General features: G+C 43.5%; 1 protein-coding gene across 1 annotated transcript in view; it reads left to right on the plus strand.

Annotated features, from left to right (window-relative positions):
* The window catches only part of arhgap39 (Rho GTPase activating protein 39), a 77,962-nt gene extending 52,945 nt beyond the window's left edge, over positions 1-25,017 (plus strand). Inside the window, exons 3-11 of the mRNA XM_058637854.1 lie at positions 8,469-9,762; positions 11,507-11,671; positions 12,921-13,106; positions 16,068-16,281; positions 20,003-20,076; positions 21,182-21,381; positions 21,585-21,676; positions 21,835-22,004; positions 22,663-25,017. Coding sequence (XP_058493837.1) covers positions 8,469-9,762; positions 11,507-11,671; positions 12,921-13,106; positions 16,068-16,281; positions 20,003-20,076; positions 21,182-21,381; positions 21,585-21,676; positions 21,835-22,004; positions 22,663-22,857 — 2,590 coding nt within the window. The 3' untranslated portion in view covers positions 22,858-25,017. The remainder of the gene's footprint in view (positions 1-8,468; positions 9,763-11,506; positions 11,672-12,920; positions 13,107-16,067; positions 16,282-20,002; positions 20,077-21,181; positions 21,382-21,584; positions 21,677-21,834; positions 22,005-22,662) is intronic.
* Positions 25,018-27,133: the final 2,116 nt, after the last annotated feature.

A 27,133-nucleotide genomic window follows, 5' to 3' on the forward strand; every position in this document is an offset into this window, starting at 1 on the left:
GATGAGGAGGAGGAGGAGGAGAAGGAAGGACATAGATCAGGATGAAGAGGAAAATGTTCACCTCCATCACTGAGGCTGCTGGGATTTAAACTTAATACAATACAAAGGTAAATGTACAATCCTTAATACCACAAAGGGCAAAAATGACAAAGGTGATGACGCATCATCGACACGTTATATGACTCCTGTGTTGTTCCGCGTGACAGACGTCCAAAAGACGCCCGTTGTCACAGTTTAGCAGCTAAAGACAGAGCTGAAGCAAAGAAACGCGTACGATCGTCGATCATAAATGAAGTAACTCTTCGTTTAATCATTGCAGCTCTAAAAGAAACTGATCAGGTACAGAACAAACATTCCCAAAGAGAGGTCTAGCATATGCTGGGCGTCACTTTATCTGATCAGAACTTCTTGGTTTGGCGCCACCATGTATCTGATCATGTAAAAAAATATTTCTTTTTGTTTTGTTACTGCTGTATTTTCCTTCCAAAAGAAAAGAATCTTATTTGTATAGCGCCGAATCACAACGTACATGATCTCAAGGAAAGCAGAGAGTCCTCTTCAATGTCCTGCACGTGTACAGGAGGACAAGGAGGGACGGCAGGTTTCACTCACACAGCCACCGTCGCCTGATTCTGTATAAATAATTGACTCCCACAGTGGAAGAAAGACATGTGGTTCAGCCAGACTGACTGTGGGGTCAGTTGTCGTCGTAGTAGTAGTTTAATATTTGCCTTTATGGCGCCCTGTGCTTCAGCAGACCCATTTCATTTCATGGGGGACTGCGTTTCTGTCCCCTCACACACGCAAGCCTGGAGTTCTCAAGTGAAAGAAATGTCAGGCAGTAAAAGTCTGTCAAATATCTGTGGTATACATTCTGTACATTACAAACAAACTACGCTATTAAATGTCCAGATAAAAAGTGGCGTCGGTTGTGAATTTTATTTTATTCGGTAGCTTTTCATGGGACAAACTGCGGAGAACGTCCACGTCTTAGTCTCTGGACGACGTATATCTGAAGAAGTGCTTTTAACAAAGAGACTACGTGATGTTTTCAGTTAAGAGTACGAGTCAGCTACGACACGGTGAGGAAATACATCTCTACATGCGGAATAAACGGTATGTGGATGATGATTGCGTTCATAGATCTGACTTCCTTCTCAGGGTCCAAACTCAGAAAATTTCCAAATCAGCATCACCCTCCTCCACCAAGCCTTCAGCTGTGACTCTTACTGTTAAAGGGAATTATTCATGGTGGACCAGGAACCATCAGGAAACCTGGAACCTTGAAGTGACTTTCGTCCTCAAATCTTTGATCCTTCCTTAAAGCGTGTGTGTGTGTGTGTGGGGGGGGGGGGGGGGGGGGGGGGGGGGGGGGGGGGGGGGGAGGCTGCGGGTGGGAGGCCTGCGGGTGCAGCTGTAGATTGTCAGTCCAGATGGTTGGTGGATCTGCTGTCACCCATTCTTTATTGGATCTGGTTCTACGTGAAGTGTCTACCAACTCTCTCTCACACACACACACACACACTCACACACAGAGAGTCTGGTTTCCATGACTTCAGAGGACATCACATTGACTTTCTTTCACTTCCTGGAGACTTAACTCTAACCTTAACCATAACTACCACTGGCTTCACCCCCAACTTAACCTCAGAACTGAGGCTCTGCCTCATTAGGACCAGGTTTTTGGTCTCCATGAGGATTTACTGCTCTTGTGTTTATGCCAGAAAATGTCCTAAAGTAAAATACCAGTACACACACAGTCTGGTTCCCATGACTTCAGGGGAAATTTACTCCTTAACTTAACCCTCACCTCCTCCTAACCATAAAACTTGTCCTCACCTTAAAGTGTAATCATCTGTGTTATGGGAACTGGATTTTTGTCCCCATAATCTGATGAACAGATTAAAAAATCCCCACAACATGATGATACCATGATGGAAACACAGCTACGAGAGTCTCTGGACTTGATGTCGTGCGGCCCTTTGCATGTTCACAGTATGAACTGGGCTGTGTGAGCCGCATTAATCAGAGCCAACGAACCACAAACTGTCGTGTAGGGACACACTCTCACACACACATGGAGATAGAAGCATGTACCACACACACACACACACACACGCACACACACACACCGAGATAGAAGCGTGTACTATGAACACACACACACACCCGCTCTCTCCAACAATCCACACAAAAGCAGGATAAAATAGGGCCGAAACGTCTCCTGGCACGAATTTGTGCGAGGAACCTATTGTTAATCCTTCAGATTATTGTTATATCCACGGCTTTGTGGCCATTTTTGAGCGGGTTAACGTGCATAAAAACTCAAGGGCTCTATAGCGCCCCCTAAGGTGAAAACAAAATTGATGTTATAGACCGGGACGAACAAAAACGTCGACTGTAACCGTGGCCTCAACTCAACAGGAAGTCGGCCACGTCCATTTCTGCAATTTGCACCCAACGTAAATGAGGGAATTCATCCGAGCACGTTTGTCGTGCAGACATAAAAAAACACGCCAATTTGTACTAGACGCATCAAAGGTGAAAAGTTGTCGAAAGGTTTTGTGGATTCAAAGCGGCGTGGCCACGGCAACCCTCGGCGTTCCGGCGAATTCTGACCATTCGCCATTAAACAGCAAGTGCCCTATAAGTTCAGCATACATTGAGTTTGACCCGATTTCCTGAAACTTGGTGGGAAGATGTTATAGACCAAGACAAACATTAAAGTCGACCGTAACCATGGCCTCAACTCAACAGGAAGTCGGCCATTTGGAAACTTGGCGTCCATTTTGGCGATTTGCACGCTACATAAAGGAGTGAGACACATCAAAGGTGAAAAGTTGTCGAAAAGGTTTTGTGGATTCAAAAGTGAGGTCAGGGAACTGCGTGGTGGACGCTTGTGTTGGGACGCGAGGGCCCTATCCTGACTGCGTGCAGTCCTAGTTTACGTTTATGTCTGAACATAAAGAGAAATAGTTGACACCAGGTTGAGCAGCTGAGAGAAAAACACTGAACATGAACACTCAGGAAAAAAAAGGTAAAAAGACGATATATTCTATATCTATATTCTATAGTTTTGCATTTGTTTGAATCTTGGGTGTAGTTTGTATTTTTAGACTAAAGTATCTCAGAGCAGCTGCATCAGGACAACTGTGAGTGGAGACTGTATTTCTGTATGTTCGTACAGTAGCAATTCAGTATTATAATAAACCATCTGTAGAAGAACAGTACTGATTGGACAGTGTTGAAATTCAGCATCAGAGTGAAATGTGTGGAGACTCGTGGGACGTGGACTAACCTTGAACTCTTGTGTGGTCTCAATTATGGCACGGACTCATCAAAGATCGGTTGTGCTGCGTCTTGCAGAAGCTCTCGGCATCAAGAAAATAGTGTGTGTGATGAATCAATTCCCCCCCCCCCCCCCCCCCCCCCCCCGGGCGTTTAATGAGGCAGAAGCACAAAGAAAATATCCGAGTCATCACTTCAGGCTCAGGTCACTCAGGTCTCTGTGTGAAGTTTAACTCCCCGTCTGGACTCCAGCACTCCAGCACTGTCAAATCCTCTAATTGTGTTTGACAGAATATTTAGCCGCTTCACACAGATTGAATATGCAGATGACATTTTTAATTAAGTCACAATTTTCTGTTCATCCAAATGGGACGAGCTAAACCCTTCTTTTTCCGCTGAGGCAGTAAGTCCAGTCCTTTGTTTCATTGTCCAGGTCATGATGGCGTTTGGGGCAGTTGGTGATAACGTGTTCCCCAGTTTGTTGTGGATCCTCACATTCAAAGTGGGCACCGTCCATCTTTCCATTGCTGCCCTAAAGTGTCCTACACCTGTTCTCAGGTAGTCGAGGGTTGTTGTCGTTGGTCCAGAACATCTATGTGGTCTTCACTGTAGTTTTTCTTTACGTTGTATTCCATCAATGAGGCAAAGTGGAAAAATATTGCCATTATCAACATGTTTCTCTAGGACTCTGACAGATGATGATATGTGGAAGAAACTCCAGAACAGACAGAAGAAGAAGGACACTGCAGTGTACTGTATGTCCATGTATGTTTGCAGGATTTACTGTGGCCTTTATCCTCTTCTGATTTATCCACTGCTTCATGTCCATGCGTCACTTTCTTTCTCCTTTCTCTGGTTTTATTTTGCCCACATCGACATCTTGACCCTGTGTGTGACTGCAGTGAACTCGCTGCTGAAAGCAACAACAGAATCTGTCACAGAACGGTCTGTTATGAACTCAGCAGGGAGTGACCTGACAGCAGAGTGAGTCTGAGTGGATGAAACTCTTAAAAACTTAGAAACAGGCAAATGTTCAGTGTTATGTCCTCAAAGAGAGGCAGGTGCAAACAATAAGGGCGGGGTCGAGTAATCAGGGAACAGGAAGTAAATTATCTGAAACGAGAAAGTAGGATGATTACCAAAATAAAACAGGAACTCTGAGTCAGTCACTTGTAGTATATTGTAGTATAATGACGGCTGCTTTCTGCAGTGCCAGATTTAAAAACAAACTCACCTAATTTGTTCCTAGGGACAAAAAATGTCCCCCTTTTTTAAAAATAAATAAATAAATAACAATGCATCAAAATCAATGTTTCTGCCAATAATTGACCCATCTCAGGGCCTGATAATAATTATTATCAAATTCTCCTTGAAATGTTTTTTATGGAAATTATTGTAGTTTATTTTATTTTTTTTAGATCGAAAAACAGGGGAGTTGTGAAAACAAACTGGCCTTTAAAGGGTTAAAATTTCAAAAATATTATTAAAATTAATATTCCATGTATATTTCAGGCTGAAGTAGATTTAAAAGACTCATGTAAAATGGAAAAAAATATTAACATATAATGTTTTATTGCAGTTTTTGGGAAGGTGACATTTTCTGCCACTAGGTACAAATATGTAAGTTTTTTTAATGGAACTCAGAAGGGTTAAGACAAGGGTGGTGCTTTAACGCAGTCCGCCATCTTGTGCCATCTTGTTGGATGGTTGGGAAAAGAAAAAAAATAGTAATAGTGCAATCTGGAGTCTCACCATTAGATGTCACTCATTCTAAACATGGCACCTGTAAAACAAACCCTCATGTTTTGTATTTATTTGAATTTTTGCATAATTATGTCCTGACAGACGTCCTCACTGTGACTGTGAATGTGCTCTAATTTGTGCTAATCTGTGGCACAGTCACCACTCACAACACCTGTGATGAAGCACATAAAGTTGGTTTGTGGTTGGAGACAGAGTGGACGAGGCAGCAGTGAGTGTGAGGATTGATTTGAAGGTCAAATAATCATGAATAATTTATCAAAAAAAAAATAACGTGACAAAGAGAGAGGAAGAAGAAGAAGGTCAGGACGGAAAATAAGTGAAGTGATTGACACGTGCTGGACAGACAGAAGCTGTGGACGGATGGATGGACAGATGGAAGAGAGACAAGGAGGCAGAATTAGAGCTGGAGTGAAATGGTGAATCGTGCTGCTCTTTGTTTCCTCTCTCTCTCACACACACACACACACACACACACACATTAATATATACAAACACTTTCACTGCCACTATTGAGCAGTGGCTCCAGGGATCAGTGCGTGGAAGTGTCTAGAAATGGAGGGGGTGGCCATTGCTTCAATCGATTTCACACTTCCCTTCCTCTGGCCAAGTTCACCACTTGTTTTTCATCCCACACTAACCCTTCCTCCCTTCCCTCCCTCCCTCCCTTGCTCTTCCTCCCTCCGTCTGGTTGTCTGACAAACAAGCAGCAATGTGAAGGCCCACTCAGTGAATGTGAGGTGATGAAGTAAAGGTCTGTTGTTGCCAAAGGCTGCTGCTGTCGGGGTGATTAGTTAGTTGATTATCTGTGTGTGTCGACATTAACCCAGGACATGCGACACATGCACAGTAAAACAAGTGACAACAGAGCAGCTGAACACCCGTTAGAGTTGGGAAAACTCAATAATATACTGTAATAAACAGTGTTGTGAAGGTCAGCATGCAAGCCATACAGGACATGAATGCAGGTCTTGGACAATCGTAACAATACTATGCTTCCAACAGGAAGGTCCTTTTCTATTCCAGCATGATTTAGCCCCTGTGTGAACAAAGCAAGGACTATAAGGATGTGGTTTGACACAGACCTTCAACCTGACCTTTAACCCCATGGAGCACCTTTGAGATGATCTGGAACAGAAATTGTGAGCCTTAGACCTTCTCATCTCCAACATCAGCGTCTGACCTCATAATGCTTCTACAGCAGGGGGTAATCAATTAGGATTTAAGGAGGTCTGAATAGAGAAAATGTCCTCATGTACGAAGATCATCACGTTTAAGAACAAGCCATGGTACCAGCTGTTTTCCACGCCTCTATTCCGTGAAGGCCAACCCTACTCTGCCTGTCTCTGATTGGCCAGTACTACTCGGCAGGATATCCCTTTCAATGAGTAGCAAAAGTAGAAACGCGGTCAAAAAAGAGTCAGCGGTCAAATGTAATCTCCGACCGAATCTGACCTATGGTCTACAGAAAGATTTACACAAATTCCCGTAGAAACACTAACAAAAAAGTCTTCCAAGAAGAGTGGAAGTGTTGGTCCAACCCAGATTAAAGTTCTGTATACGTCAGCACAGTCAATACAGGATAATGTATATCAGACTTAATGACATAATTTCAAATGTATGAGAGTTGCTGTAATCGCTGATAGTTGAAAGCCAAGTTTGACAGATATGTGATTTACGGTTGAACGGAAGCATGAACAAGTGAATTAATTACCTGACACTAATTTACTAATTTCCTGTTCCCAAAGGAAAAAAGAAACAAATGTCAGTCAGTGTCAAGTTCTTCAAGAAAATATCCAGTTTATCATATAATGGAAAAAAAGCTTGAAATACTAAAACTTTTAAAGTCCATTCATACTAAAGTCCAAATAGACTGAAAAGTATGGAAGCCTCATAATTTCAACTTTTTATCTCATAATTATGACTTTTTATATCATAGTTTCGACTTTTTATCTCATAATTATGACTTTTTATACCTCTTTTTTTCTGGCAGAAACGGGCTAAATAAACTATATTATGCACAATTTTGCTCTCATCATGGCGTGATATTGTTCATGGTTCATGATTGTTTCCTGTCTGTAAAAGTGTAGCCATGATGATCTCAGCTGCACCTGTGCTGCTGCACCAGTGCTGCTGCTGCTGCTCGGACTGTAGGTTTGATGTAGGATGTGGTTTTTGACATTGCGTCTTGGCTCAGTTTTTCATTGTGTACACAACCTGCAACACAACACAATACATGTGTGATGTATAATGTATGAGTGTGCTTACCTGATAACCTTCCACTCTTTGATTTGGAGAGTTCTTTTTCACCCTGAGAGAGAAAGTCGAGGGCTGAACTATGACTGAGTGACGCTGCACCTTAGCTTTTGTTAAACACAAATAGAATGAATGAATGAATGAATGCATAATGGTTTAAAACAGAGCTCAGATCAGAGGGGATGTGTTCTCAGAGTATATTACAGTGCAGATTTATTCTCTGGATTTCCTCATTTGCTTACTGCTTTACATGTTATGAAAATGAAGGGGATTTCTGATTCACAGTACGTGATATTTATCACAGACTCCAGGTCAACACTGAATAGTGTGTCACTACTTCTGTGAATCAGCCCATGGCTGCCAGCACGGGGTGAAACAGATTATATCCACTTAAAAATATCATAAGAAAGGTGATTATAGCAGCGAGACGGCTTTTTCTGACTGGAAACTCAAGTTGCACCAAAGCCCATAGTGAAATTTACAGTGATTTTACACCATAGCACTTCTATTAGTTGTTAATTCACAATTGCCTTTGTCAGTTAGTTCAAAATGTGTCACCTTGTGACTTGAGTGTTTGAAACGCTTTGTTCGGATTCACCAAAGTGATACGAACCTCCTGAACGAGGCAGCGTTGAACCAGCAGCTCCTGTGTCCCTGTGAGCACAAAAACACTGTTTCTCTCTTTGGGGTTTGGTGTAAGTTTCCAGCTGTCACATTTATGAGATAAAGCAATGAACACATTGTTAAGATAAAGACTTCGGCAGGAATAGATTTTATTTGTTGAGCCTTTTGTTTAATCCGTTTTTCCTTCTTTCACTGCTGGCAGCCAAACACTGGTGTGTGTGCGTGTGTGTGTGTGTGTGTGTGTGCGTGTGTGCGTGTGTGTGCGTGTGCGCGTGTGCGTGTCAATACCTCATGCAACCACACCAGCAGGTTATATAAACTGTGGAGTGCTTTCTCCAGTGGTGCTTAATTTTGAATTTATTTGAATTTTTTTGGGGAGAATCAGGAACACATTGAGCTACATCTACATTTTATTAAAACACAGTGATATTCTGGCATAAATGGGATTATAACATGGCTTTAAAAAGCTTCTTTAAGATTACTCCATGTGACAGAGAACCTTATTTAACCTTTAATCCTCTCTCTTCCTCTCCCCTCAGGACTTCTCCCTTCCGGTGGAACACTGGTACAAAGGAGCGAATGTTGATCAAGGTGACCGACAGAGAGCCCAGCTTCTTGGCCCACCAGGGCAACGGTTACTCCCCCTGTGACCCCCCAACCCCTGGTGCTCCCCCTGGAGGGGGCACTACCTCAAGAACCCGGCGTTCCTCTGGAGGAAACCCGCCCACTGAGCCCGACGGCTCCCCCATTCTTTACACCGACCGCCGTCAGTCTCCCTTCCTCAAACGGGCCGAGCTCGGCGGAACCGGCACCCACCGGCGCTCTTCAGCGGACTCCCAGCCGCCCTCGCCCCGCTACGCCTATGAACCCCCGCTGTATGAGGAGCCGCCGTCAGAGTACCAGCCCCCTCCCATCTACGAGGAGCCCCCCACCGACATGCAGCTCACCGACTCCTCTTCTTTCTACGGCACTGGCAGGTCTCCGGCACGGAAGTCTTCGGCCCCCCTGTATCACTCCCCCAAACAGAGCCAATCGCCCTATGGCCAGCTGGTTCTGACCAGGCAGAAGTGTCCAGATAAGACCCAGAGTCTTGAGTACAGTCCTGTGGGCAAAGAGTACGTGAAACAGCTGGTGTACGTGGAGCAGTCGTCTTCCAGCCCTCGCTTCAAGACTGCCGACCGCCTGCTGCGTTACGGCACCACAGGGGGCTACAGTGGCTCGTACGGGGGGTCCTACACTCTGCAACACAGCCAGTCCCTCATCAGGGACCCCCGCCTCCTGCTGGACTACAGCGGGGAGGGTGGAGAGGGAGGCCAGAGGTTGCTTTACGAGGACTCCATATCCTGGACGTCCAGCCAGACCCACTCCCTCTCCTCCCCGTCTACAGGTGGCCCCGGGGCTTTCTCTCCCGGGGGGAACCGCAAGCGCAAGAGTCGCAAGCCCTCGCTCCCCCAGGAGCTGGCGTACTGCGGGGGTCCGGAGGGCGAGCTGACGGGCACGGCGTCGGAGGCCATGCTGGCCCAGGCCAGGCTGGCGTGGGAAGCCCAGCAGGTGATGAAGCAGCGGAGCAGTTGGGACTCGGGCCAGGGCGGCGGGGTGGCGCAGAGCGGCAGCTCCAAGGACGGCTACGAGAGCGACGGCGCGATGCCTCTGCCTTTACCGGGGCCAGTGGTGAGGGCGTTCAGTGAGGACGAGGCGCTGGCGCAGAGCGTTGGTCACCACTGGAAACGCAGCACGTTTGACCGGCTGGGCTTCCCTCAGGCCCTGCTGGAGAAAAGCCTCTCCGTCCAGACCAACCTGGCCTCTCCTGAGCCGTACCTCCACCCGTCACAGGTACTGCTGCATGTTTAAAGGATCATTCCAGGTTTATTTGACAGTGTTGGCTCATTTCCATGGCTTGGTAGTTTGTTTATGGGCTGCATCGTTAGACGGCTCATATTTCTTAGTGTCCCCATGTTTCCAGACATCATGAGGATCGTGATGAAGGGGTAGTTCAGGTTTCAGGTAAAGTCTAGTTGTACGAGGCACTGACACAGAGCGAGTGTCTTATATACAGATGACTGTGCATGTTTCCTGTTTATAGAACTCACACAGGACCGGCAGGCATATGCTCAGTGAACACATGGCTGCCAGCAGGGACACAAGAGAAAACACATTTATGCCAATTAAAAAAAGGCTCACCTCATAAAATCTATGCCTGCCTCATAGTATGTTGTCTTAAAAATATATTTCTCAGTCAGGCTGTAAACTGACGCATGTGTCAGCTGCTCACTCCTGCACCAAAGTCCATAGAGAAAATCAGCGTTTTTAGCTCATGGGGCTGATGGGAGCTGCTGCTCTGCTGCTGCCTCGTTTGACAGATTTACATTACTAAAGTGAAGCCGATCAAATCATCTCAAACACTGAAGTCGTACAGTAACACATTTTTAATTACTGATGGAGGCAATGGTGGATGAACGCCTCCTGTGTGCCGTGATGTTAAATCACTGATTTTCTCCATGTGACACAAACTTCACTTTTCTGTTTGCAAAAGCCGTCTTAACAGTGAGATAAAGAGCCAGACACATTCTTAATATTCTAAATATTCTTAATAACCCCCCCATTCACTAAAAAATGATGACATGACTTTTATATGGCTCACTTTTTTGATTAGACTGGGCTTCAAAGTGATGTTTTGCCTCATTAGGTTATTAGGACAGGTTTTTGGTCTGTAATTAAAGTCAGTAATTATACACAAAACCATGTAAAACACACACACACATGTTTGTATAGCATTCATTGACATAATGCAATCCCTAGCCCCTTACACTAACCTTAACCATCACAAAGTGCCTAACCCTAACCCTAAAACCAGGTCTTAATCCTCAAAAATCCATTTTTAGGGGTATCAGAATGTGAGGACCAGCCAAAATGTCCTCACTTCCTTAGGTATACAAGTTTTTTGGTGCTCACAAAGATACCTATACAACACACACACACACACACAGACACTTGCTGTAACTGTGTCATAATTAAACAGCAGCATCCAACGCTCATTTGTGAGGATGAGTAAAAAAAGCCACCTCCTCTAATATAATCCGGTTTTATCCTCGTACTGAGTTAACATTTACATATTTTATTGCATTAAATCCCCCAAAAGTTTACCCTTGATTTTTGTAAACATCAGTGTGCAGAATAAAAGTGCTCATTAAGGATCAACATTACCATTTATCCTGTGTTGTTTGTCTTAAAAAAGGCTCATGTGGAGTTTTGAAATCATTTGTTTTTGAAATATCTTACAAATCATCTTGAAAAGATTGTGTCTATAAATACTGACAGCGTTTGACGAGCTTCATGTTCCCTGTGTGGGTTTTTCTGTCACTGTTGATCCATCGCTGTAACTTTTTTTTTTTTTATTTTAATCAAGCTGCTGAAGAATAAATGGACTCTTTGTTGCTCTGAAATAACCTTGTGGATGTTGACGCATTAACACGTCAGTAATAATCTCAGTCAGCTTTCTCTGCTGCCACACAAACTTTCAGCTCTCTGCTTCCTCTCTCCGTCTGTCTGTCTGTCTCTCTGTCTGTCTGCTCGTCAGTCGGAGGACCTCGGAGCCTGCGCCCAGTTCGAGGCCAGTCGGAATGCCAGGAACATGATGCCGAGCGCCAGCTGTGGTATCTTCCCCGAATTCACCCTGAGGAAGCCGTCCTCGGAGACCGACATCGAGAACTGGGCGTCCAAGCACTTCAACAAACACACACAGGTACTGAGGAGTGTGTGTGTGTGTGTGTGTGTGTGTGTGTGTGTGTGTGTGCGTGCGATGTGTCTGTATGACATCATACACATCACGTCTCGTCAGTGATGTCACCGTCTCTCACGTTAAGTGCACTTCTCAGTTTCAGCTCACGTGTCCCACATTAAAGTGCTCATTTAACAGAAGCCGCGTCATGTTACGAGTTTTCGTTAACATTTATCGCAAAATTCAACAAAAAATTTGCCCAAAGAAACCCTGTGAACGTAGGAGTAGCAGTAGGTGGCGCCGAAGTCCATTATGTAAAGAACAGGGATGGTTCGATATCACTTTTTGTGTCCGATAACGATATCACAACCTCGAGTGTCTGCCAATAACGATGTCGCGTTTGTGCTGGTGCAAATTTCACGAGATGAAATTCTCCGATTGTATAACAAATATTCTTCTCTCATGGAGAAGAACAAAGCAACACATAACATGACTCGGCATTTAAAAAAAAAAATGGAATTTAAAGTGCCGGTATGTAAAACACAGGTCATGTCAGGTCGTTATTCCAAAGTAATTAATGATGTCTGAAATAGAAATATGACCAATCAGGATTAAATTGTAGATATTTGTAGTAATAATTGCTGATTAGCTCATAAATGTTAAAATGGTCCAAAAAAAGGGAACAAAATTGTTTACATGCACTCACACAAACACTAACTGTATACATAATGTTGACAGATTTCCTCACACGTCTGAATTACTGATTACACTGTAAATATTGACGTTCAAGATATTGACCCTTGACCCCTACGAGGAGCCGCACCGGCGTAATGGTTCAGTCAATAACAGTGTCCAACAGGTTCATAAAAAAAACCCACAGCATCCATCGATTATTTTCTTTTTTACGACCGTTCAGTAACAAGAATTATTATTAATATCCTTAAACTTTAACAATATTGACTACGACTGAGGAGGAAATGTCACTCCCTGCTCCCCAATGGCGCAGTGGAACAGTGGGTGGCACAGTGGGTGGCACTGATGACTCACAGCAGGAAGGTCTTGGGTTTGAACTCCCGTCTGTTCTCGGCCCTTTCTGTGTTGATTTCTCATGTTCTCTCCGTGTTTGTGTTTGTCTCCTCCCACCAAATCCTGGTAATCCGAGTCTGAGTTCTGACTGCAAATGGAACGCAGCACTAGTTCTAGGAAGGTTCCTCGCCGAGGATTGCAGAAGTGACCTCATTTCCTCCTCTCCGTCTCTTTCCTTTTTCCTCAGGGTCTTTTCAGAAGAAAAGTGTCCATCGCAAACATGCTGGCCTGGAGCAGTGAACCCATCAAGAAGCCAATGATCATGACCTCGGACCGCCTTGTCAAGAAGGAGGCGGTCGACATCTTCAAGCTCGTCCAGACCTTCATGGGCGACCGTCGCTCCAAGGTCGACCCCCTCGCTGTGGCTCTGGAGGTGTGTGGACGCTGCACAAATCACCCACGCACACACCGTAAACTCCAATCAGACCTGGTTTAACTAACATCCATCGTGTGATTGACATCCTCGTCCTCAGTTACAGGATTTCGTCCATACAAGCAGATGTTGTGTACGAAGCGTCAATGATCAATGTGTCCTGCGATTCACATGAGCTGTAGCCGCGTCCTATGTCAACGCACAAGTTTTTGTTTGGTTCAGTTCAGCCAACAAAAGGAAGGAAGTGTGGGGTCATACAGACAAAGACGAACGTCTCCATCCTTGCCCTCACTGAACCCCACTCTCCGTCCTCTGCGGAGTTGGGTACCTAGTTGGCGTGCAGACAGCGGCCAGGTAAAGGAGTGTGGGAAGCCAGATCGGATCTCATGTGGTCACAGGAGACATTTTAATGCCAGGTGTAAACAGTCTAACTTGTAATCGGGTCATTTAGGAAGGATGATGGATGGTCGAGCCCACTGTGATGCAGTGGGTGCATTTTAGAAACTTAAGGGCCAAGTACACGTGGGAGGGAGCTCGTCAAACCATGTCCAACACTCAAGTCCTATCTTGCCAGTTTTCCCGATCTTTGCACTTTCCCGAAATTAACGTTCTATCTAAGGAGGCGACGACGTATAAACTGTGGTTACTGTTGCCAGCGGCATTCTTCCTCCGGACAGTAAGAGCCACGCTCCATCTAATGTGTGTCATGATGAACGTGTACATGCGGTCCATCTCACTGTTCACTGTTCTCCTCCGCATGTATAGTAATTTATCCCGTTGCCTTGTCGTAGTCAGACTACGGCCTTAGCTCGATTAACCCTTCTGTTACCGTCATTACCGTAACTCCTCCTAGACCGCTTGTGATATCTAGAAAACTTGGCGATTTGTTCAAGGTGTGACTACGCCTTTGGCCAAAGTGGTAAAAGATGGATGGATACCGGAAAGCTTTGCGCCCATGTACTTGTCATTACGGTAGAACCTCAAGTCATTACGGTAGAACCTCAGGTCATTACGGTAGACCCTCAGGTCATTACGGTAGAGCCTCAGGTCATTACGGTAGACCCTCAGGTCATTACGGTAGATCCTCAGGTCATTACGGTAGACCCTCAGGTCATTACGGTAGAACCTCAGGTCATTAGGGTAGACCCTCAGGTCATTACGGTAGAACCTCAGGTCATTGCGGTAGAACCTCAGGTCATTACGGTAGAGCCTCAGGTCATTACGGTAGATCCTCAGGTCATTACGGTAGAACCTCAGGTCATTACGGTAGAACCTCAGGTCATTACGGTAGACCCTCAGGTCATTAGGGTAGAACCTCAGGTCATTACGGTAGAACCTCAGGTCATTACGGTAGAACATCAGGTCATTACGGTAGAACCTCAGGTCATTACGGTAGAACCTCAGGACTCCCGCAGGAACGACCATCCCAATCCCAGACAAAGATTCACCAGCACGTCACACATTTGTTTGTGACGTCAGCTTCTCAGTACTGTGATTCCTAAACAGTTGAAGAACTGCCAGGTATGGAAAAGTGAAAGTTATCTTTGGAAAAAGACAATTTTTTGACAATTCTACAGCCATAAAATCTAAAGAAATCCAGGCGAAAACAAAACGACAGCTCTGTTTCCTTGTGAACGAGACCTAAACTCAAAAATCATAATGAAATGGTCTCCTCCTCCTCCTCCTCCTCTCTGCGGCACAGCTGAAGAGTGACATACCGCGTCACACTGTGCAGCCGCGCATGCCCTTGTTCACAGTGCGACTTTGAGAGGAAGCTTTTTTTTTTTTTAAAACACAGAGAGCCTCGTTTATAAAACTGTGCGGAGAGTTAACACGCTTAACAAACACACACCACACAACATCATGGATGTTTTCTTTTATAAAATCGCACTTGTCGTGATGAAAGTGTTCGCTCACCCACAATCATCCACAAATAATCAACGCTCACAGAGGAACAAAAAAGACTGGACAGTGAAGCGGACGGACAGACAGACTCTGCAGTGGTAATAACGCCGGACAGTAAACACTTTCTTTGCCAGAGTGGCTGTGGCTTCACGCTTCGGCGCCGGACACATTTGCAGAACTATTATGAAACATTTAAATCACCTCTTCATACACGGGCGTACATGTTTTAAACCCCTGAAATTTAATGAGGTCATTAGTCGTGTTGGGTTCCACCAGGTTTTCATACAGGGAGCGAGCTCCGGTGAAGCGGCACAACCAGGAGTTTGATAATAGTTACAGGAATAAATCCCACACATAAATGGAAGAATATCTACCGTAATATCATAACTACAATTATATTTGCATTAGTGTATAATCAGCTGAGACTAATGGTCACTGTGGTTTTGTTACCACAGAAACGGTCTACAGTAGCCTTAGAAGGACAAAACAATGGCTCTACATGTTGTGTTTTTTTGTCAAACGTCCTTGAGATGGCCAACACAATGCTAAACCCTGCTGATACGAGGTATTTCCAATATGTGCTATGAAGAAAACCTCAGCACATACTAAAAAGTAAGTAAGAATATGACAAAAAAGGAGCAGAAAGAAGTCTATACTGATTTCCCTCATCTCCCAAGTTATTTACACTCTGAACATCCAGCCAGTGCTTAAATAAACCATCAATAAACAACGTAATTTAAACAACAACACAAACATAAATCAGCTCCCTCAAAATAATCTCTTAAAAGCCTTGTATTCATTATTTTAAAGTGCTTTCCTGCAACTCGTCGCCTGATCTGTGCCACAAACTCAGACTCTTTTCATAGTTGTACAAACACGAAACACTTTTGATATTATATTATATTATTATTATTTTCCCCGATTTGTACATGGATCAGATCACATATACACTGCTTTTCAGGTGTAAAACAGTGGTAGTTCAGCTCCAGAGTACAGTTTACAGTCGTGATTCTTATTATTTGACGACTCACCCTGCTCTCTGCTCGTCTCCGTCAGATTGTGGTGCGTGGGTGGAGTAACCAGGGCCTCCGCGACGAGCTCTACATCCAGCTCTGTCGTCAGACCACGGAGAACTTCCGCTACGACAGTCTGGAGCGAGGCTGGGAGCTGATGGCGATCTGTCTGGCCTTCTTCCCCCCGACGCCGCGCTTCCACGCTTACCTGGAGGGCTACATCTACCGACACATGGACCCGCTCAATGACACCAAGGGTGAGGAAGCAACACAGCATTATGTGCTCACAGCAATGACTAGAACAGATCCCAGTTTTCTCATGTTCTACACTAATACAGGCTAAATTCAGTTGTGGAGATCCACAAGGTACAATGCTGGGACCGATACTTTTCACATTACATATGCTTCCTTTAGGCTTCCTTTTGGTCTGGTGCTATACAAATACATTACAAATGTAATTATTTAGACACTTGTGGTCTCCAGAGGATGTGTTTCCATGTTCTGGTTTATTTGGTAAACTGTTATATTGTTGCTTTGTGGACAAGAATGCTGTCATTTTGTGGTTTTGGGAAAAAAATGTCACCGTCTTGTGAATTAATTAACTAGTTAAATAATTTAGAAAACACTTAAAATATTTATTAAAAATGTAAATAAGTGTTAGCTACTGTCCAATATTCAAGATAACATGTTGTGTTGTGTGTTATGGGTCAATAAAAACAGTATAATTAGGTTTTTTTAAGAGGAGGATGGTTCCAGAACGTTAGGACATTTTCCCTGAGGTCTTTTCTGTAGTGAAATTTTACACAATATTTTTCATTCTAATCTCACAACAGATGTAGATACACACATTTTCTTTATTGTGTGAAAATTAATAAACATAATAACGGGTTGGACCGTGAAGGTTCCGAAAATGAAACGTAGAACCGGACAAGAGAGACCAATTTGTATCAAAAAGAGGTTTTTAGTTTAAAACATTCTGACGTGGACCAAACGAGTTACTGCTACAAGAATGTAAGAATAATCGTGGGATTTTTGTGTGTTTGCCAATATCTGATAACACATTTTAATGCCGATAACGTTTTGCATCCTTCCACATAAAACACACTGTCTTTGATCGGATCACATCTAATCTCACAGTCCCAGAGTAGAAAACGCAGCATTTCTGAGTGTGTTAAAACACAATTTTCACAAAAACAACTTGAAAAATGATTATTATTTGATATTAAAATCGTCTCACCGCAGCCTCGCCAATGCAATTACACGGATTCTGCATTTGAAGTGGTTCATAAGAGAGAGAGAGAGAGAGAGAAGGTTGTTATTGTAATGTGGGGAACATTGATCGGACGCACACTCACGACAGTCTTTGGGGAAATCCGGGGATACAATATCGGACAAGAGGGAAGCTGATACAGACATAAAATGCAACAAACATCACTTATTACTCTTTATTCTTAACAGAAAATCAATCACCCAAATCAAACCCATACAGAGCGCCCCCTGCAGGAGAGAGATCCATGCTTAATAAGGCACAACATGCAACAAGTCAGCAGGAGACGCAGTAAAACACAGTAAAAAAAATTAAAACCACGTGTTTCTGTCTCTGCTCTTTAATGTCAGAGTACAGCCAGGCTGTGCTGGTGCTCTGCTGCCCCCCACAGGCAGACAGGGTGAACAGCACAGTGTGGTCCCCCCCACAAGTGTCTCACAGATAATGTAGGGCAGCGGCTTTATAGGTTGCTCATGATGGATAATGAGGTGTTGACCAGTGTGAGCGCAGATTGCATCAGAAATCACAGCCAAACCTCTTTGTTTCCTCTGTGTTTGTCTGGTTCTACGTGAAAAATAAAGACATTATTTTTTAATATGTTTAAATGACAGAGTGTACTAGATAGATAGATAGATAGATAGATAGATATCTTTTATTTATACTTTATTGATCCCGAAGGAAATTCAAGTTTTAAAAGTTAAAATTTTTTCAATGAGAGAAAACACTATTTATAGATTTACCATAAATAAATAAATAATATGTGGCTTTATTCCAAAAACCCTCAAAATGAATTACATTTGATTTAATTAATGTACTCAAGTAAAGCTGTAACAATCAATAGATTTATAATTGAAAAAAAATGTGAATATGTTCTTTGTTGGTTTGTGGACTAGAATGTTGACATGTTTCACCTTTTTATGACATTTTGAGTAGTTTAGTAATAAGTTTAATAATAAGCTCTTGGCCAGGTCACCCTTGAAAAAGAGATTTGGATCTCAATGGGTCGTTTTTTTACCTGGTAAAATAAAGGTTAAATAAAATAATAATAAGAAAATACTACCGTCCTACATTCAAGATAACATTTGTATGGATAAACTTTTTTGTGTTATAGGTCAATAAATATAGTATAATTAGATTTTTATATATACACATATATGATCATTCAGTGGTGAACCGTGGGCACTACAGCTGGGCCTTCAACTCAGCCATCATTACCGAGAAAATAAATAATCGCGGAAAAAAAGCAACAGTATGATGAGTTGAAAGCGTTAAACAACTGCAATTGTTAACGATGACAAGGATGTAAACAAATAGACCATAACATCATTAACATTCCCCGCAACAAGATACATTCTCAACATTAACTTCATAAAACTGGAGACCATTATGGCTACATAGTGGAAATGAAATAAACATACTCAATGCAAACATAGCCAAAATCTGGAAGTATAAAATGAGGTCACCCCGTGACGCTGCTGACACAGACACCGAGGCTCATTTTATCACCATGGACAGCGCTCTGAAATCACGGCGCACAACAGCGCTCCAAAAGACGTCCTTTCTCTATGGACATCAGTACCAAAGTCTGTCCGGTACTGTTTCTGGCACTGTTTCTGGCGTGCGTCTTAATTGGCTTCAGAGCCGAGTAAGACCGCTCCACGGGGGGGGGGGGGTAGGCAGGTGAGGGGATACATCTGCCATGCTCTCAGTCAGCTCGTTAAGTGTCAGAAAGAGCAGCAGGTCTGATGGGCTCCTTGCCTCAAAGTTTGCCAAAGTGCAGCCTGTAGCTTTCACTGTGCAGCTGCCGGTATACGCTGTGCGCACGTCTCCAACTAATAAGAATTTTCCGTCTTGAAATGCCTTTCCACTTTCATAACCTTTTCTTTTCATTGGAGTTCTGGAGTTGAACTTCCATTGTTTATTACTTGAAGTTTTTCTGTGAAAAGGCCGCCTTGACAAAGGCGATGCTATCAAGCTAGCCACAACATCGCTCTCTCAGCACTCTGGGGGGCGTGTCGTGCGGCTGTGGTCTGCAGTTCGACCTGCGCTGTTCGGACTTCACGAAGGCCGAGGATCTTTTGTTTTAGCCCACCCACTTCAAATCAAACCGTGATTGGTCAATTTTCCCATCACTTTCCAAACCAAAACACATAGCTAGGACTTCTCCGGGATTCGAGAAGTCCTAACCAATGAATGAGCCAGCTAATAGAGACGGACGATTCTGATTGGATAACATGTTTCAGGACAATAACCCTTTCATTGCTGATGAACTTAACTTTAGAACATAGATGAGAGAAAATTTATTAAATGTATTGTATTAAATTAAATGACATACATTTTTTAAATATATATGTATACATTATTATATATATTATTTAATACTCAAAACCAGGACTTAACCCTTAACTCATTTAATACTTATTTTTGGTCCAGAATTAATGTTGGGCATAGAGGCGTAGAAGACGATTCCCCACTGATCATTTATTTATACATTTACATAACATTTTGCCGTTTATTTCCCTCTTCTGTTATTTTCCTAACTCTCCGTCAACGTCGTCAAAGCCACTGAAAAGAATTTTCTGAATGCCTTGGGAAAAATTGGCAGTTTGAATGAAACAAATCTGGATGATGCTGTAATCTGGTTTCATGGCCTCCGCTCATCAGGCTAACACGTTTCTGATCCGTCTTCTCTTCTCTCTGTTCTCTCTCAGGAGTGGCCATTAGCAGCTACGCTAAATACTGTCACAGGAAACTGACTAAAGCGGCTCTGACCGGAGCCAAGAAGGTAAGAAACCTCACTCTTCCATGGTTTCATCTCTGGAAAACCTCCGAGTTTAAAGGTCCAGTGTGTTAAAACTGTAACATTTGTCAGTGATTGAAGATAAAATCACCTGATTGTATTAACTGTTGCTTTTCATTACCGCCCAGAATCAGGCTTTTATTTTTATATCAGGAGCTGGATCGGCTCGACAGAGGCTGCCATTTTGGACCGACCACGTTTTTACAGTAGATTTACAGGGATGTTCAGCTGCAACAGGCAACCTTCACCAATGAATGTTGTTAAATTTTACACACTTTATCTTTAAATTATCGTACGTTAAGTTAAATGAAACCAGGTCACCATGTCTCCAAGGAGCTTCTGCTATGGTGAGATGTAAATGGTTGGTTGGCTGGTGCTTCACTTGTAATAATCTGGATTAATAAACAATATTCAACCAATGCAGATCATTAAAAAGTGTCAAATATCGGCCTGATAACTGAAGAGTCACACAGAAAGAGTTATTGAGAACAAAATAGGATTTAAATGTTTTGTTCTGTGCAACATTTAGTGCACTTGATACTTAGGTATCAAAAGTCATTTTCTGATATAAAATGTACTTGAGTTTTAGAAGTAAAAGCATCAACTCCTGGCTCTGCTAGTTTATTATGGGTCCTTGAGCAAAGACACTTTAACCCTGTCTTCTTCTGATTTTATTTGCTAAAAATATAAGTAATGTACTGATGCTGTGCATCAAGTATTTGTACTTTGTTAAATTACAACACTGATGTTGTTGTGTCTGAACACTGCGTCTGGTAGAAGAAGCTGCTACAGCAGCAGATTAATACCCACAGTCTGTTTGGAACATGTCAGGTGTATTATGTCAGAGTGTGTGAGTGTGTGTGTGTGTGTGTGTGTGTGTGTGTGTGTGCGTGTGTGTTGGCAGGCAGCAGCTTGGCTCAGAGCCTGTGAATCATGTAGCAGCAAACGGAGAGCAGGTCACCAACAGAGATCATTTGTCACTTTTAGGACCCCGCGGTTTGACCGGTGTTCACGGTGTGAACAGACCTTTAATGAGCTGCACGTCCTGTTTCCTCTGCTCCCTCTGACGTCCATGTGTGTGTGTCCGCAGGGCGTGCAGAAACCCTGTCTGGAGGAGATCAAACACGCCAAGAACGCCATCTTCAGTCCATCCATGTTCGGCTCCTCCCTGGAGGAGGTGATGGCGCTGCAGAAGGAGAGGTATCCAGACCATCAGCTGCCCTGGGTGCAGACCCGCCTCTCTGAGGAGGTTCTGGGTCTCAATGGAGACCAAACTGAAGGCATCTTCAGGTGAGAGGGAGTCAGGAGCAGAGACCACTGCCACTATCCACTATCGTCTCTTAGCTTTCAAACTTGTGATTTCACTGAACTCATCTCAGGAAGACGCAGAGAAAATATTTGTTTCTCTTCTCATCCAAGAGACTTCTTAATCTTAATCACAGATTATAAATACTAAATCAAACCACACTGCACATGTGACCTTTGACCTGCAGGGTACCAGGGGACATAGATGAAGTGAATGCCCTCAAGCTGCAAGTGGATCAGTGGAAAATCCCCACAGGACTGGAGGACCCACACATCCCAGGTTAATACACACACACACAAATCTAATCCCAACATAAACCTCATTCTAACCCTAAAACCAGGACTTAACCCTTAAAAAGCCCTGTACACACACACACACACACACACACACACACACGAGGGCTCACCCCGTCTGTCTCTGTCTGTGTGTCCTGTCAGCGTCTCTGCTGAAGCTCTGGTACAGGGAACTGGAGGAGCCGCTGATCCCTCACGAGTTCTACGATGAGTGCATCAGTCACTATGACAACCCAGAGGCAGCTGTGAACGTGGTGCTGGGTCTGCCACACATCAACAAACTGGTGCTCTGCTACCTCATCCGCTTCCTACAGGTATCACGCACGCATGCACGCACGCACGCACGCACGCACGCACGAAACCAGAACTCCCGACCCTAGACCTAAATTAAATACAACCTCCTTTGTTTTTTGCTTATTTTCAATTTTCAATACAAGTTAAATGGATAGTTCAGGGTCCAAATCATGTCAAAAATGTCCGTAATTCAAATTTTGACAGTCAAAAATGTCTAGAATTCAGTTTTTCCTCGTAGAAAGTTTGATTTTTGAGTTTGGTTAGATTTTTTCTGTCGTTTACAGTGACAGGTCACTGCTCTCTTGATTACCTGCTTGTTTTGAGGCTTGTATTTTGTTTCACTCAAGTGAGTGAAAATTGCTTCATGGCACTAAACACACATAAGATGAAGAAAGTGATAGCGTTATTTTTAGACGTAAAAACACAACCCTCCAAAACTGTAGGGGGCGCTCCGGAGAGAAAAAGACTTTAGACTTTGTAAATATAAGAGGTTAGAGGAAAAATATGGCATGTTAAAAAAGATAAATAGAAACAGCTGCTTTTCATAAGATATAAAAAAAGATTTCAGGAAACAGAGCCACACTTCAACAAAACCCCTGAACTATCCATTTAAAAGCTCTTCCCTCAGGTTCAGGCTTCATGTTCTCTCTCTCTCTCTCTCTCTCTGTGCGTCTGCAGGTATTTGCTCAGTCTGCCAACGTCACCATCACAAAGATGGATGTGAACAACCTGGCCATGGTGATGGCTCCAAACTGTCTGCGCTGCCAGTCCGACGACCCCAGGGTGATTTTTGAGAACACGCGCAAGGAGATGTCCTTCATCCGGGTGCTGATCCAGCGGCTGGACACCAGCTTCATGGATGGAATCCTATAGCCCCGCCTCCCTGACACACACAAACACACACATTGACCCCGCCTCCTCTACGCACCCTTTAACCCCGCCCATGACAGACGTGTACACACTCGCCCAGCACAGGAACATCACCTGCCGCTGCGTGAATACCTCACATCTCCAACACGTTCGCTCTCCCGCTGGATCCAAGAGAACCGACGCGACGTTCTGTCCACTGTACAGTACATTTATGAGTTTCCTTTTCTTTTCTACTTCTCTTGGTGTCACCCTCGTAACGGACGTTTGACTGACAGTATTCTGAGTTTCTTCATATGGTTACTGTGTGTGCCTTCACATACACCAACACCAACAGACTGTACACATGAGAGCGTGAAGGAATCAGCAGGGATCTCATCACGTCACCGCGGCTACGCACTAGCTTCACTCATTCATTCTGAGAGTCTGACTCGTGTGTGTTAACTGGTTGTTGTTGTTGTCCCCCCCCCCCCACCCCCAGTGCTCGCACACACACACACACAGTAAATGTGCACATGTTTTACACAAGGATGCGAGAGCAGGAAATCTGCGGTGTCACACTCTGGTGAAAGTCTGATTTATACTCTGCTGTGTGAGAGAAATGTTTCACATGCTGCGTAGCTCTATATTGGAAATATAATCACTAATATTTCCCTAAAAACTGAACTATTGCCCTAATTTAACAGCTTCAGAGTCATCGTGATGGTTAAATGTCCATAATTTAGTTTTTGACAGTCAAAATTGTTCTTAATTCAGTTTTTACTCATAGAAAGTTTGATGAAAAGTTGTATTTTTGCTGTCGTTTACAGTGACAGGGCCAGCTAGCTTGTTTACCAGCTTGTTTTGAGGCTTGTACTTTTTTGGCACTAAACACACATACGATGAAGGAAGTGATAGCGTTATTTTTAGAGCGCCCCCTCCAAAACTGTAGGGGGCGCTCTGGAGAGAAAAAGGTGAAAAAAGTTCCACTCTAAGTTTACGACAAACTGACTGGAAGTTAAGGAGCTAGCTCATACTTTAGTGGAAGTTGCTGTAGTCAACAAGTCTTTATCTATGACACCCTTGTATTGGTAGTTCCCGTCTCTGTGACGACGTTTCACCTCAAACTGATGGACCAAAACAAAACATCTCCTCACTGTCACTGATCAACACCTCCCGTTGTCCTCTCAGTAAAGAGTGTAACGGACCAAGCAGCCCAAGTAAAAGGAAGTAGGCCTTTAAAAGAGGTAAAAAAAAAACACAACTATAACTCACAAGATAACAACTTATTCTTCTTCTTCCTTGAGTTTAATGACAGCCAGTGATTATTTGAACAACAGAGTATAAATCAGGCTCAAGTGTTCAGGGACCAGGTTGACTGAATCATCTCGTCACTACTTCGGGGTTTTGGTTGTGTCTCAGACACGAGACTGAGAAGTGACGCGACGCCGTGTACGAGCTAAAGACGCTCTTCACTGAAGGTGAAAGAGTCAGAGCTCTATCGGCCTCTCAGTCGCCATCATGTGACGAGAACATGGACACTGAATCACAGCGGGTAGAGGTTCGACTTCTATACGCTCATACACACGCTCATTTAACTCATTTCGCTTTAGCGATTGACGGTGTAAGGACCACGGTCTCTCTGCAGCTCTCAAAAAAGACGAGATTTAGTTTCGACCAAAACCCTCACCAAATAAAACCACTCTGCTTGAGTCTGCGATATCTTAAGAACAAGTTTGCCACCTTATCTTGCCTGACTTCTGTGTCTCTTTCTAAATCGCTCATTCCTCCCCCTGCACCAAAGTCCATAGAGAAAACCAGCAATTTTAACACCACAGCACACGGGAGTCGTCCATGCACTGCTGCCTCCAACAGCAACTTCAAATGTGTCATTTTATTACTTCTGTGTTTAAAATCCTTTGCTCAGATTTACCTCAGCGACAGAAACAACAAAGGAGGCAGCGGTGGAGCAGCAGCTCTGGAGCCCCCGTGAGCTAAAAACGCTGATTTTCTCTATGGGATTTGGTGCAGGATATTTAACGGTTTACACATCATCAGTTTACCGGCGAGATTAAACATGTTATTAAAGTATTGTAGACTTAAGTGGACGCGTCCATGTTCCAAGCACGTCACACAAAGGTGGTGGACAGTCATGTGACACACATACCTGTAAAGTGTGTGTATGTGTGTGTGTGTGTGTGGCCTTCCTGCTCACTAATGCTTCATGAACGTGTGCTTGTCTGTCTTACGTCCCAACATTACATCTGTGTTTATCGCGTCCCTCTGATACTTGTGCCGTATTCAACAGAGTTTCTATGTTTCTAACCTGTTCTTTTTTTATATATATATAAATATGATTTAATTTATTTCTATTTATTTTGAGATCTCCTGTAATGCCTTCTCCAGATACAGTATTATAGACTCCGGTGAGTGAGTGTATGTGTGTTTTTGTTACGACACACGAGCGGATGTATGTGTACGACTGTGTGTGTGTGTGTGAGCGAGTGTGTACTTTGTATTAATGTATGACTGTTAATGCCGCTGTACATTTTGATTTATTTGTGTGTGTGTGTTTCTTTTGTAAACACGACTGAACAGATGATTGTGAACACTTCATATACACACACACGAAAAAACACTGGTGTCCAGGTGTCACTGTTAATCTTTGGCTACATTAACCTCTCTCTCTCGCTCTCTCTCTCTGTAAAGGGACAGTTTGGGATGTTTGAAGTGGGAATGCATGACGTACTTGTATATACATAGTCACTGTGTTTCATACTGCAAAGGGAGAAATAGACGGGCCTGGAACAGCTGGGACAACTGATTTTTTTGCCACTTAAAGGACTTAAGTCTCACCTATGTTTAGAATATGTTTGCAGCTTTATCTCATCAGTTCACAGCATTTTCCAACAGAAATGTTGTGGTTTTGTGAACCCTCTTTGCTCCCCCATACAAAACTCCATTGACAAAACCTGCAATTTTACATCACAGCACACAGGGGTTGTTAATCCACGTCTGCCTCCATCAGTAAATTTAAATTATGAATTCATGAAATTCTTCAGAGAGTTTGGTGTTTGAAATCTTTGGTTTTCATATAACCTCAGTCACACAAACTCACCAAACAAGGCAGCAGTAGACCAGCAACTCCATTGTCCATGCTGGCTAAAATTGTTGATTTTCTCAATGGGGTTTGGTGCAGGCAGTGAGCGGATGTCAGTTTCCTGCCAGAAAAGCTCGTCTAACTGTGAGATAAAGCAGCAAAGACATTGTTAAGATAGAGTAGACATAAGCTGATGTGTTTTTAGTATGAAACACACGTAAGTACGTCATACAACACCACTTTAAAAAAAGATCCTGATTGATCCCTTTAAGAGACTGTGATGAGTGTTTGTGTGTGATGTGCTGCTCACTCACTCCAACATACACACTCCAGATTAATAACATGTATGTATATTGACACTGTACAGATGATGTAAAAATAAGTATGTAAAGAAAGGAGGAGTCATAATGTGACAGTGGAGGAGACTGTGACGGTTTCGTTCCTTTTTGTCTCGTTAAAGTGTAAATTTGATTCACACTGATGGACGTGGGCAGTGTGTGGACAGTTCAGGTCTAATGCTGTGTCTCAGAATGTGTGTCTTTAAAGCTACGATACGTGTAACTTGTTTTGAATCAACTGATGTGAGTCACTTCTTTTCTTTTTTGTGCGGGCACAGAGATATTCCGTGTGGTGTGTCGTACAGATGAAACCTCGCTGCTAACACGCCGCTTCCTCGCTCTCATACTTCACCACTCAGCTGCTACGTATAAACCACAGAGTCCTCACCACAGCGGCGACTGTTTCACATGCCGACACAGACGAGCTCGACCACAGGGAAATATGACTGTAGGCGTCACCTTAGCTTAGTTCAACTCTGACCTGGTATTAACGTCCATCCTGAGTGATCATGTCCCTAAATTCCGTACAATGTCCGGACACACAAAGAGGAAGCAAGGAACCATTTTTGTGCTGCTTCCAGCCCCAGTTTCATGTTGGAAAACCATGGCAAATAGAACATTTTGCCAGAACTCCCTAGATTTTTTACAATCGCTATGTACAGGAGACAGAAAATCGGTTTTATGAAAGGTCCCCCAGGGGCCCCAAAATCCCTTAGAACACTCCTGGTTCAGATATGAATAGCTTAATTGTGGTCCAGTTGTGGCCATATGTTCCAGGACAGATGTCAATACCAGGTCTAAGGTTTGAAAACTCTTCTAAAGACAGATGTGTTTGCTTCAGACACACGTGACGTTCCACTTCCTG

The sequence above is a fragment of the Solea solea genome, chromosome 9, assembly GCF_958295425.1.
Source record: "Solea solea chromosome 9, fSolSol10.1, whole genome shotgun sequence".
NCBI lineage: Eukaryota > Metazoa > Chordata > Actinopteri > Pleuronectiformes > Soleidae > Solea > Solea solea.